Source organism: Tachysurus fulvidraco, chromosome 19 (genome assembly GCF_022655615.1).
Source record: "Tachysurus fulvidraco isolate hzauxx_2018 chromosome 19, HZAU_PFXX_2.0, whole genome shotgun sequence".
Taxonomy (NCBI): domain Eukaryota; kingdom Metazoa; phylum Chordata; class Actinopteri; order Siluriformes; family Bagridae; genus Tachysurus; species Tachysurus fulvidraco.
In genome coordinates this window covers 19,202,159-19,216,054 of record NC_062536.1, presented here as the reverse complement: position 1 = coordinate 19,216,054, position 13,896 = coordinate 19,202,159, and the positions used below count along the sequence as shown (strand labels likewise).

The following is a 13,896-nucleotide window of genomic DNA, read 5'->3' as shown; positions in this document are numbered from 1 at the left end:
CTCTATTGTTGTGCAATAGTGGCTGTAATAGCTTATGAATTTGACAAAGTCATTAAGATCATTATGGCTAGGTTCATCACTCAGCTCCTCTAACTCCTCTAAATGTGATATTTAACTCCTATATATAACTCCACATCAGCATGTGATATTTGCTCTTAATCATCAGGGCTTATGAAATCTTGACCAATGATTTCTAATTTAAATCTCTGAGTTCTGTTCTTTGTGTACTTTACTCTTGTGGGCTCTGAAAGTGGAGTAGACAGCACTTCTCTGTAAGGACACATGACTTTATGATTTACTTTTAAATGTGCATTATGCAGGTGAGTGAAGTAATCAGCCTCAGTATAATACTCAGCAAACCCACATGGCTGTTGATGTGATGATTTCGTATGAAAGAAAAATAAATGCACTTTTATGGCATCGAATAATTTAAAAGTAGACAGAGATTCCTAATGTAAACAAGGAAATGTCTCAGTTCTAGCATAAGTTTGAACTATTATGTTTAAAAAGCTGTGATCTTTTTCACAGTTAAAGGGACAATGCTTACACTTCTAAAGCATTTCTTTTAAAAAAAAAACTAACCAGATTTAGGAACCTGTGGTCGTCCTGTCTTACCCCAACTGAAAACCTTGTTGTATGTGTGTTGAACATACAGGGGTTAGAATGTGATCGCTGTGTTCGAGTAAAAAAACACCTAGTTAACATGTGAAAAACTATCTGTTTAAAGCATATTTTCTGTCCTCACAAACAGCCCTCAATAAAAAACCCCAAGAACAATAAACAAACGAACAAATGACTGATGAACTGTACTGGGGAGCGAGTGGGATCGTGTCAGCCACAAGCGAGTGAAAACAGACTTGTTAACTAAAAGGTTAAATGTTTTTCATGCCAAATTCAGAAGCAGATCTGGTGTAATTAATTTAAATAAAAAATATTCAAATGAAAGTAACTTTAAACTTTTTACTTATCTCACTGCTCTAGACTGATAAACCAGTGTGAGGGTTTTTTCCCAGAAGAAATACATAAAGGGGACAATTACCTATTAAGTTCAGGAACCCTGAATAAAAAATAAACCTGCAGATCTGGTGTAATTAATTTAAATAAAAAATATACAAATTAAAGTAACTTTAAACTTTACCCATTTGATCATGAAATAAAAAAGTGTAGATGATAACGTCTTGGGGGTCACAGGACATTCATAAAGGCCATTTGGGGTCAATTACCTATAAAGTTCAGGAACCCCTCAGGAACCCCTGTTCTATCTTCTCTTCAAACACAATCAGCTTTGCAGCTCATGTGCTAATGTGGTACATCAAAACAAGTACTTTCAAAATGCAGCATTATTTTGTGTTATAAAGTCTTTAGGTTAGAGAAAATACAGAGATCTTCCTTGTTTCCTACCAAGTTACAGTTCTGATTGTGTTTGTAGAAAAGTTTGATCATCAAATCATCAGAGTGATCATGTCATAAACAGCACAACCTTTAGACATGTATTTATCTGTGCTGAATTTGATGAAAAAAGAAGTAAAGCTATTTATTACATGTGAGTTATGTTGATGTAGTTTAGTGGTAGAGGTGGGTGTGGTTAAATTACATTAGTGTAGAATGGGACATACGGAGCAGTCAAGTGAAAGTTTGATACTTTGCTATGCAACATGTTCTTGTGCCAATACACTGATACTCAACATACAGAAGGTTCTGCAAATAAGTTGTATGGAAACGTTTGTTCTGTGAGACTGAGTGAAGTGGGATTCATCAGGAGCACAAGGGATTAATCACACTTTCTGTAAGACCTGGTGGGATTAGTCAAACTTTACATGTGGTTGTTATGTTCAGGTTGTTGACTGTGCTGCTGATTTTTTGTCTTTGATAACTTTATAAAGAAAATCATAATCTAATAGTTTATTAATAATAAAAATGTTCACTTAATTGTCAGTGTCTTTATTTAATGAATGTTAATATTGTGTGCATTAGTGTCTGTGTGTGTGTGTCTGTGTGTGTGTGTGTGTGTGTGTGTGTGTGTGTATGTGTGTGTGTGTGTGTGTGTGTACATTAGTGAGTTAGTGTGGTGTGTTTTCTCTGGTCCACAGTGTGTGTCATTGTGCTGTATCACATCCTCCCCCTCAGCACCTGCAGTCACTCCCAGCTGCAGCAGTGTTTCTCTGTGCAGTCTCACTGACCGAGGTTTTTGTACGACGCTCTAACACTGTGTGAACACCCAGTTACTACTGATCCAATGTGCACTCTGACAGTAGTAATCTCCTGTATCTTCAGTCTGGACTCCTCTGATGGTCAGAGTGAAGTCAGTATTAGATCCACTGCCACTGAAACGATCTGGAATCCCTGACTGTCTGCTAGTAGCCAAGTAGATCAGGAGTTTAGGAGCTTCTCCAGGTTTCTGCAGGTACCAGTGTAGATAGCTACCACCATGCACACTGCTACTGGTTTTACAGTTGATGGTGACTGTGTTTCCTGGAGCAACAGTTTGCACTGAAGGAGTCTGAGTCACAGTCACCTGACCTCTGGATCCTGAAGAGAAACATAGATTGTGTTTCTGTGCTCTAAAGTGGTGTAGAATTAGTATGAAATGAAGTGTGTGAGGCTGTGAGTTGATGTTAAACTCTCACCTTGAGTCCAGAGGGCCAGTGTGCAGATGAAGACGCTGATCAAAGTCATGGTTGCTGTGGGTGAAGTTGCTGAGCAGCAGCTATCAGTCATGAAGTGTTAAAGTCACAGGGCTATAAACACTCACAGAGCACTGAAGCATGGGCCACCAACTGCTATTCTGGGAAAAATGTTCATGCAAATCTCTCTTACACCTCACTGCTCTCTCTCTCTCTCTCTCTCTCTCTCTCTCTCTCTCTCTCTCTCTCTCTCTCTCTCTCTCTCTCTCTCTCTCTCTCTCTCTCTCTCGATTGTCTTCTGATCGTCGTCTGACAATTATTCTGAATTAATAACCTTAATTCTAACCTTGTTCTGAATTAATAATCACACAGCAGGTCTTCAACACTACTACTGAAAACCTGTCTGTAACTTTATAAGGAATCAGATTTACACTTAATTCATGTCATTTAGTCTGAGACAGAACAGCAGCAGTAGGAGGAGGACAATCCTACAGAGTACAGGGGATTCATAACTTTGTGAGATTTTACCAGAACAGATTAAACAAGTCCTGGATCCAGCTGCAATCATGAATCTGGTCTTTTATGAATTTCCAGCTGTTTAGCAGCTGCCTGATTTCAGCATTGAATGTATTTAAGGTGTCACACTGCACCCTGGTGGTTAAGATTCATGTAAATCTAGACACGTTTTTAACTTAATCTACATCCAACACAACTCCCATGATCCTCAGTGTGTAACTTCATCACATGATCTCCAGTCAAGCTGTTCACATTTACCTGATTACTAATGACACTCAGCTGTTTGTACTCACTCTACTCCCTTTAAATAAACATAGGATGTACCACAAAGCAGGATTTCAGGGTTAAACTCATAACCCAAAGTGAAACAATACAGCTTTTAGGCTGGGCAGGTCGCCATGGCAACATACTGTACACAGCTAACCTGTGGGGTATTCCAGAAAGTTTGGTTAACTTACCATTTGATAAATCATAACCTCTGGGTTGATTTACCCCAAACAGGCACACCATGAGTATGTCGGGTCCAAAACACCTGAGAAGAGTTAGTTTAATCAACCTCCAACTGGTTACCCAGAGTTTATGCGCGTGCACGGTGCATATATAAAGACATTTTCAAAGGATCGCCGATTTCACGAGTCACCATGGAAACTCAAAGCGATAAAAAGAGAGCGGCGTATTTCATAGAGGCGGAGTTGGAGGCTTTAATGCATGCTTATGAGGAATATAAGACAATAATATTAAAAAGAAGCGATACAGCTGCATCGGCTAAAGCAAGAGAGTTGGCTTGGCAAAATATAACGGACAGAGTAAATGCGTGAGTGTATTAAATTACAAATTTGGTATTGGCTCCTGTTTTATTATAATGCAAAATAATGAAGTATGACTTATACATCCTTTTGAATATATCACTATGAAAGCATTTACTTTTCCTGCCATTTATTTCTTCAGTTTAAAATAATAATGTATATTTCTTATTTAATAAGGTGTAATCCTTCAGGAGCCACAAGAACTTTAAGCCAAGTCAAAATGAAACAAAAACATTCTGCAAAAAGGTAATATTTGATTACACAATTACTGAACTATTATTCTAACAGGATTTAGTATATTCATTGTCATGTAGCTAATGGAAAGAAGACTGAAACCCGTCTAACTGGCGGGGGCCCACCACCACCTCCCCTCACCCCATCTGAGTATCTGGCTCTGTCCCTTATTAAAGGGCGACCAGTTGTTGCTGGCCTTCCAGGGGGCAGTTCCTCGCACACACCATGCACCACAAGTGATGGTGAAAAAATGGTGAAATGTAAGTTTACCTCTATGATTTGTTTAAATTTTTTTGTCCTAATAAATTACTATCTCTGTCACTTAAAGGCTTTTTATACAAGATTAATTTTTACGTAGGCTTATTTTATTTAACTGCATATGATGTATAGGCTACTGTGATCTTAGTCTGACATGTTACTCTTTTCATGTATTATTTTCTTTGATAATATTGAGAATTTAATGGGTTGTGTTTCCTTATAGATACTGATGGACGGATTGTATTATTGGACCCTCCAGAAAGAACACAGTCAGTCACAGTTGTAAGTGATTTGTTGTCAGGTACCTTTAGTTGCTTTTAGGTTTTTTTTTTTTGTTTTGTTTTTTTTTGCCAGATAATGTATACTTTTCTCCTGTAGGATGAAGATGACGATGAAGAGACTACATCTGCTGTGACAGAAGTGGACAATGCTGGTAGATCCACTGAGGTATGATGCATACCATTATAATGTATGGCCCCTTTTTGCATTACAAACTGTCATTGTCCTTTCACAGTACATACCTAGAGATTTGCCCACAGATGAGGGTCCTTCAACCTCAGCACACAATCTAAGCAGGGTAAGAATTTGTGTCCAGGTGTCCATATTTGAATTTTATTGCCTGACCAAACAATCTCATTCATTACATTTTTTCCACCTTCCTAGTTGCCAGCAAAGGAGCTGTATAAGGTCCATCTGCAAAAACAAATAAGAAAAAGTGACATGGAGATGGACCTTATACAGCTTCAAATGGAAGAGAAAAGGCTCCGCATTAAAAAGCAGCACTTGAAATTGAATTACTGGAGCATCGCATTAAGGTGAGAACTTGTCTGAATATTAATCTGTTGCATGTTAAAAGTGTTGTGTGTGTGTGTGTGTGTGTGTGTGTGTGTGTGTGTGTGTGTGTGTGTGTGTGTGTGTGTGTGTGTGTGTGTGTGTGCGTTTGTATGTATATATTATTATGGCAGACCAGTGCAAAAAAATTAATAAAAGTAATTTTGTAATTAAAGTAATAATAATAAAGTAATAATAATATTAATAATATTAATAATAGTATTAATAAAAAGTAATAATAAAGTAATTAAAAAAAAAGTCTTCCGTCTCTGTTGGCCTCTAAAATCTGTAGGTGTTCCTCTGGGCCATCTTCCTCAATACAAGGAGGGTGGCTCTCTCCTCTTGTGAAGCACAACACAAGCCACTAAAATGTCGCATGCCCTCTCTGGACTAACCCGGAGCCCACGCAGACACTGAAACCGAGATTTGAGGATCCCTATAGTCATCTCCACCTTGGCCCGTGTTCGGCTGTGAGCCAGGTTAAACCGTGTCTGTGGTCCAGGCTCAGGTTCAGGGTAGGGTGTCATTAAATAGGTCAGACAAGGGTATCCTCTGTCCCCCAGCAAGTAACCATTGTACTGTCTTGTAATGATTGAAGTGTACAACACAAATAGAATGTAAAAAGGAAAAAAAAAACAATTGTATAAAGCAAAACACACCCTGCTGAAATGTCTGGCATAATGATGACTCGCGGAAAATTCTGGCATCATGCACAGATCCTGGCCATTTTGCCTCGACATTGGTAGTGATTTGGGTTGCCTCACATATTACCTAGTTAGTGGAAAAAGTAATGACTTTAATGATTTTAAGAAGGGAAAAAATTAAGTTGTTACCTGCACATTGATACTATGAATAGATTTCCCATTAACATAGTCTCCCTCATTTATTGGTGGAGCTTTAATAGGAATGTGAGTGCCATAAATGCACACAATTACATTTGGAAACCATGAAACAGAAAGTTATGGAAGTATGAAGTGTGTGTGCACATAATGAATACATGTATAGATATAAATAATATGACTAAATATTAAATATATGTCATAGCTTTTACTACAAAGGACAAACCTGCCACTCTGTGGAATTCGTCTTTAATAATAAGCAGAGGTTTATGGCCAGGGAACTGCACAAACGTGGGAAAGAACTGTTTAAGTGCCAGACATACTGTACGAACAGCTCTACACACAGTTGCCTTTCCCACATGCTCTGAATCGCCCACACTGTACAAAAAAATGGCCAGACGCAAAAAACCTAATTGTTAAGCGCAGAACCGCGGTTTGTCACATTTGCGATATGCGGTTTTAAAAGACGTGTTAAATAAACTAACAAATCTTTTGAAAAATGATAACGCTCTCTCAAATATTCATTAGGGTATGCAAACACATCAGTCATATAACCCTCTCCCGGTGAAAAAAAACTCGTATAATTTGTGCTACTGTCGTACCTCCGAGCCGGTCTCCAAGTCGACACATCACAGGGTGAGCTCCACACTTAGACTTTTTGGTTACTAAAGACTGTTTTAGTTAGACTTAACTGTTAACTCTATAATTACTACAAAAATACTGAGAAAACTCCTCAGACCTGGATGAGAATGACTTCTTTATTGTGGTCAATCAGCCAACAAATTATAAGAGAAATTGCCAAATTAAAAGTAACAAATGAAAACCCCCCAAAAGAGCATGTCATGCAAAATCAATCAAGAAAAACAAGAACTCTCGCGACGTCCTTGCAAAGATAAAAAACACCCACCTTGTCCCGCGGACACGGGCACGCACCTGGGCCCGTGCCCCCAAGCACCCACGCGCACACACACCTTCGCCCCCGAAGAGACTGGAGCCTCAAATATCTTCTCAATATATACCCTGGCGCTCCTAGGAGCCCAGGTGCCATATCACCTTATTTACCGGAATCATCTCCTATGTTTTCTAAATACACTGACCCAATTTCCCCTTATTTCCCATTACCTTTCACCCATATGCCCATTTATGGATTTTCCTCCCCTTATTTTTCATGACCTCAGACTAAACACCTGGGCCTTCTTCAGTCTGCACAACAAGTTTATGAGCACCACATGCCCATTTATGGATTTTCCTCCCCTTAGTTCTCAGTGCCTAGGTCTGTGAACCAATGTCTTTTTCATTCTACATAACATGTTATCACTATGGGCCAAGGTCTGAGAACCATGGTCTTCTTCATTTTCCATAACAATTTATGAGCTAAGGTCTGGGAACCAAGGTCTTTTCCCTTCTACATAACAAGTTGTTATTACAAATGTGCTCAGACTGACCAGGCCTGACAGCCCCGAATTTGGTTACAATAAACATCTTTGGCCTACAAAATCGCTTACATATGTCTTATGACAGCAATTGTAATATTTTGCAAGGCCTAATACTTTACTTTGGTTATAGTATTGTAAGGAATAATATTTTAATTATTTCTACTAAGATTTTTTACAACACTATGTCGACAGGATCCTTATCAAAAGGGCACGCCATGCTCAGCAACCTTCTGCAACGAAGTTACACTGAAACATAACCTGCTCCCGAGCAGGTTATCTTCAGAGAGTCAGTTGCTATGGTTACATACATACCCAGAACGTTACCTCCGTTTTTGGAACCGAAAGTTGAGGTTATCCACGAACTTACCCTTAAACATACCCAGGTATGTCACATAACCTGCTTTCTGGAATACCCCCCTGGTCTGGAGCAGGATCAATTCAAGATAACCACACTGAGGAATTACAAATACTGAGCTTTAATAGAACATGAATATAAATCACAATCCTCCCTTTTTTCCTGTTCACACAAACCTGTGTTCAGTCCTGACTACCAGCATTAAGGCCAATGTCCTGAGTCAGGTCATGACCCATTTACTCAGAGAGTGTAGACTATATCACCATGTAGAGCTTGGAATGAACACTGACTCTCTTACTGTATGTATATGGATTTGATTTAAACATTTTTCTTCAAATGTTCCTGTCCATTCTGCATCGTAGTTCAGTTCCATTGGGCTACCTGGAGACACCTGAGAGGGTTCACCTGCAAGAAGGTCCTGATGACTCCATTTCCTCTGCCACTGCTGGACCTCAGGGGTGATTTAAACAGATCAGGACAAGACTAGAATCAGGATAGAAATGAACTTTGGGATTCTCAAGACACACTTCAATAGTTTAAGGCTGTAAAGTGTCGACCCATCCAAGGCAGGTGACATGACAGTGGTGCATTTTTGTCCTTATTGTTTATCTTGAATTCTTGTTCTTCTGCAGCAAAATGTACAGATTTAACACAATACATCTCCAGTTTGTCCAACAAGTATTAGAAGCAGTGTGAGATGTGTTCTTTTTAAAGTGAATGTACACAGGACCTGATGATGGAAGTCTGGATCACATTAACGAGTTGTTAACACACATCATGATACCAATGAACCCAGTTTATGAGTGTTTGTGAAGTGAAGTCGGCTCTCATACTGAGACCCCAAGTCTGCTGAGCTTGTTCTGTGGAACAGTCCTCAGGTGGGATTGGTCAAACTCTGAACAGGAGCAGGAGCTGATTGGTCAAACTGTCTGTAGAAAAGGCTGGGATTGGTCAAAGTTTCTGCAAGAGTGGGCAGAAGTGTTTAATTATTCTGCAGGAGCAGATGGGATTGGTCAAATGTTCTTCAAGAGAGGATGGGATTGATCACACTTTATGCAGGAGTTGGTGTGGTGGGGTTTCTCAAAGGTTCTGCTTAAGTGGACAGGATTGGTCAGTTATTCTGTAGGTGACAGTAATATTGGTCAGCTTTCTTCAAGAGTGGGTGTGAAGGGTTAAACTTCATGTGTCAGTGGGTGAGAATGGAGATACTTTGAGCAGGAGAAGTTTGGGACTGGTCAGGAGCAGACAGGACTGGTCAGAGTTCCTGTGTGGTTCTTGTAGTGTTCAGGTTGGTGACTGTGCTGATGATGTTACAGTGTTTTTGTGAAATCTCTACAGAAAACCAGTTTTTTACATTTCACACTGAAATCATGTCAAAAACCTACAAATCACTGATGTGAATAATAATGTAGAAATACAACCCAGTGCCTTACAGAGTTTCTAATGAATGTCATCTAGTTACAGATAAAGAATCATTGTGATGTTTCACACAAACTGCTGTAGAACTCAAGGTCATCAGTGCAGATCTGAAATAAATGTATAGATTTTAAAAAGATTTGTTTTGTCATGAATTTATATAATTCTCTCGTTTTTACTGGTTTAAAAATGTTATTTGACGTTAATTATTGTCTAATAGTTTGTTAATAAACAGGAAATGTTCAGTTAATAAAGTTCTAATGTGGTTATTAAAGTTAAGTAATAAAATATAAAGTCTATATTAATAACACTAGGAACACTGTTATCATAATAATGTTGAATAATTTATACTTATGGTTTTTGTGTGTGTGTGTGTGTGTGTGTGTGTGTGTGTGTGTGTGTGTGTGTGTGTGTGTGTGTGTGTGTGTGTGTGCATTAGAGAGTTAGTGTGTGTGTTTTCTCTGGTCCACAGTGTGTGTCATTGTGCTGTATCACATCCTCCCCCTCAGCACCTGCAGTCACTCCCAGCTGCAGCAGTGTTTCTCTGTGCAGTCTCACTGACCGAGGTTTTTGTACGACGCTCTAACACTGTGTGAACACCCAGTTAGGACTGATATAATGTGCACTCTGACAGTAGTAATCTCCTGTATCTTCAGTCTGGACTCCACTGATGGTCAGAGTGAAGTCAGTATTAGATCCACTGCCACTGAAACGATCTGGAATCCCTGACTGTCTGCTAGTAGCAGCGTAGATCAGGAGTTTAGGAGCTTCTCCAGGTTTCTGCAGGTACCAGTGTAGATAGTTACCACCATTCACTCCGCTACTGGTTTTACAGTTGATGGTGACTGTGTTTCCTGGAGCAACAGTTTGCACTGAAGGAGTCTGAGTCACAGTCACCTGACCTCTGGATCCTGAAGAGAAACATAGATTGTGTTTCTGTGCTCTAAAGTGGTGTAGAATTAGTATGAAATGAAGTGTGTGAGGCTGTGAGTTGATGTTAAACTCTCACCTTGAGTCCAGAGGGCCAGTGTGCAGATGAAGACGCTGATCAAAGTCATGGTTGCTGTGGGTGAAGTTGCTGAGCAGCAGCTCTCAGTCATGAAGTGTTAAAGTCACAGGGCTATAAACACTCACAGAGCACTGAAGCATGGGCCACCAATGCAAAGTGTGTGTGTGTGTGTGTGTGTGTGTGTGTGTGTGTGTGTGTGTGTGTGTGTGTGTGTGTGTGTGTGTGTGTGTGTGTGTGTGTGTGTGTGCACTGTAGTGTGATGGAGGTTTTTGTACGATGGTTTCATTAGAATGTATCACTGTGGTACACTTTTGGTGGAGGCTCCAAACTCATTGTGAACAGTAAGTGTGTTTTCTTCTTTTTAAAACTAAACCAGTTTAGTTCATTACTAATTCCATGAAGAAATAAACTTAAACTAGATGATTTATGTTTAGAATGACATCATTGATGTTATTGTGTATTATTATGCTGTGTTGAGGAAAACATTTCAGTATCAGAACAGATCCCATATAAATGTTCTTCAACATTCAACAAATACACAATAATTGATGTTAAATATGTAATAATGACACACTTGCTATATATTCAACATGCAATAACTCTGCAGTTACTCTATAATAAACATTTAATAAATATAGTGACTTTGTGCTGATGTCAAATCCAGATGAAAGCTGCTGTGTGTGTTTGTGTTAAACAATGAATATTTCTGTAATCAGCTCCATTTGGATTTGCTGCAGTTAAATATGCTGAAGGTTTGAACTATAAAGTAATAAGACTTGTTATGAGAAATGATTTTTCCAGATAAATGACAGTGTGGAACATGTTTGTTTTGTCTCTGCACTGAAGCTGAGGTCCAATAATAAAGTACTCAATGAAACTCAGTCATGAAGTCAGACTTTATTAGACTTTATTACTCTGTAAGATCAGTCAGTTCCACAAAGTAGAAATATTTCAGAATCCTTTCTAACTGTGTGTGTGTGTGTTTGTGTGTGTGTGTGTGTGTGTGTGTGTGTGTGTGTGTGTGTTTGTGTGTGTGTGTGTTTGTGTGTGTGTGTGTTTCTCCTCTACAGCTGGTCCTGTGGTGAATCCCTCCGTGTCTCTGCTCCCTCCGTCCCTTCTTCAGACGTCTGAAGGATCATCATCGCTGCTCTGCCTGCTGTCTGGCTACTCTCCACAGGGGGCGCTGGTGAGCTGGACAGTGGACGGCTCAGAGGTGAAGAACGGCGTTCTGACCAGCGCTGAAGAAGAGAAGAACGGCCGTTACAGCCGCAGCAGCACCCTGACCCTCAGCAAAGACCTCTGGGAAAAGGGGGTGGAGTTCAGCTGTAAGGTCTCCCATAACAACGCCAATCATCCAGTCACGTTCAGAAAGAGTCAGTGTGAAGGCTAGTGGATCCAAGATAGAGTTTAACATAGAGCTGCTTATCATCCATCCTAAATAGAGTTTCAATTCTACACAATGCTGACATTTCTGTCTTTACTCTGTTCACTGTCCTGTTGCTCTTCCTGTAGTTTTTGCTGAAATAAAGCTGAGTTTTGGACGTTGTTTGTTCTTTTATTCCAGTTAATAGTGATGATCAGTGTGATGAGAGAGTGGGATTAGCTGTAGATTCAGTGCTGTGTGTTGTGCTTCAGTGAGTTTGACTGAAGGAAGTTGAACATCTGGTGAACTTTCTTCTCTATTCTGGGAGAAATGAAACTCTTCAGTCCTGTTCATGTAAATCTCACTTCCACCTCACTGCTCTCTCCATCTACCTCATTCTGACTTCACACTAACACTGACAGAATCAGTCATCAAGCTTCATTCATATATTTCTATTAATTTTCTTTGATATTTGTTAGTTAAAAACTTGTTTTAAAAGTAGAAAGCTATTTAACTTGTTCAACTGCACCATCATTATATCAGTTTTTCCCCTCTTTAAATAGTATTTCATTTCAAAATGAAGTCATACTTTTTATCACTTACTGTATTTAAAAGTCATTTAATAGTCCAATCATCAGTCTAATCATCAGTCAGTTGTGGCTTAACATGTTTCTAAGGATAAAAAAACGTCTTCAACCTCTCCCTCAGTCAGAGCATCCTCCCCACCTGCTTTAAGGTGTCACACTGCACCCTGGTTGTAAAGATTCATGTGAATCTAGACACTTTTTAAACTTGATCTGCAACGAAATCAACTCCCATGATGCTCAGTCTGTAACTTCAACACATGATCACTTTTTTTTGTATCCCTCCTGGCTGGCTCTTCAATGTAAAAAATAAAAAAAATGTGTGTAAAAATAAGACGATGATGGTGAAGATCTTAATGAAGAACAAGAAGTTTATTCCAGTATAGCAGCAGTGACAAAATAGATGAATTACTTTGAGTTCACCGGAGTCAGTACGAACCCCGAGCAAATCAATCTCAATCATTTTATACTGTTTTCGCATTTGGTATTTTAAATGAGGTTCTGTTTTGAATATGTATTGACCGTAAGAACTGAGTGTCTCCCAAATGGCTAGGCTGCACCTTGTTATCTAGCCAGATGTCTTTAAATGTTAATCATGGTTACGTACACCTTGGCTTGGTATTGTTACAATTGTTCTCAACCAAATAGTCACTTTAAATGGTAATCTCGGTCATGTAGACCCTTTGTTCATGGCAATCCTTGATGTCCTGCTGCCGCTCCCATACTAACGATTGAATGAATTTTATACGGTTAGAGTCCTAAACATATTACCTTTTGATACTCAAACCTTTTTAGGAATGAGCTCTTTTAGATGTGTATCTTGGAGTGGAATTTGGGTGCAGTTATCTGTAATTTCTTACAACATCCAGAGTAAAATACATTTCCTTATCAGGGCTTCAAGACACAGGGTCGATGCTTTAAGACTCAATTAGAGCAATGACTTCCAACACATCATGCATGATGTCAGGGGGATAGCAAGTGACCACATGAAAGTGATTGAGATTCCCAGTTAAAGGACATGAACCTTTCGCACTATAATTTTGCCTAAATTCTGGGTCCTTTCTCACTCCCTGCACCTGCCTAACATTGGAGTATTTATCTCTGAATTGAAAGAAACCAGAATATACCTCATGCTGCTGAGTATCACCGCTGCTTGCCAAACAGAATCTGCAGAACTTTTTAACCGTAAAGCTCTCCAGGAATCCTGCAAGAAATTGAGCACTCAGATTATCAGCAGCAACAAATAATACTGTACCTCTAACAGTTTTTACCTAGTTTCTCCAGGAAAACTCTGTTTTGGCCCAAAAGCTTTAGATGACAGATAAGAGAACTGTTGCATAACCAGAGATTTTGACAGTGGAGGTATTGCATAGTAGAGAAATCTGGATTGAGTTGAGGGTTGACCTACATTTTGCAGGTATGTTGGTAATGACTCAGTATACAGCACACATTTTGTGTTTCAGCTTTGATGCTCCTAGAGGATTTACGATTTGGAAATCATCAATGTAAAGTCCAAGAACAACTGTGAACTCATCGCTTGTAAGAAGAGAGTTTTCATTAAAGTACTGGCCATCTACAGATGATCTGTATTCATGTAGCACATGGACTTCTTCTGACATAGCATG

At 39.3% G+C, this 13,896-nt stretch overlaps 2 long non-coding RNA genes and 2 gene segments (V, D, J or C); 2 read left to right on the top strand and 2 right to left on the bottom strand.

Moving 5' to 3' along the window:
- Window positions 1-2,100: 2,100 nt before the first annotated feature.
- Window positions 2,101-2,689, bottom strand: LOC125139522. The segment is given in 2 exon segments: window positions 2,101-2,529; window positions 2,628-2,689. Coding segments are annotated over 2 exon segments (378 nt in total).
- Window positions 2,690-7,751: 5,062 nt separating this feature from the next.
- LOC125139534 lies at window positions 7,752-9,110 on the top strand. The gene is made up of 2 exons (XR_007138559.1): window positions 7,752-7,927; window positions 8,262-9,110. It is a non-coding gene; the product is annotated as an uncharacterized LOC125139534 (long non-coding RNA).
- Window positions 9,111-9,876: 766 nt separating this feature from the next.
- Window positions 9,877-10,386, bottom strand: LOC125139523. The segment is given in 2 exon segments: window positions 9,877-10,226; window positions 10,325-10,386. Coding segments are annotated over 2 exon segments (378 nt in total).
- On the top strand, window positions 10,222-11,865 carry LOC125139525. The gene is made up of 2 exons (XR_007138547.1): window positions 10,222-10,665; window positions 11,395-11,865. It is a non-coding gene; the product is annotated as an uncharacterized LOC125139525 (long non-coding RNA).
- Window positions 11,866-13,896: the final 2,031 nt, after the last annotated feature.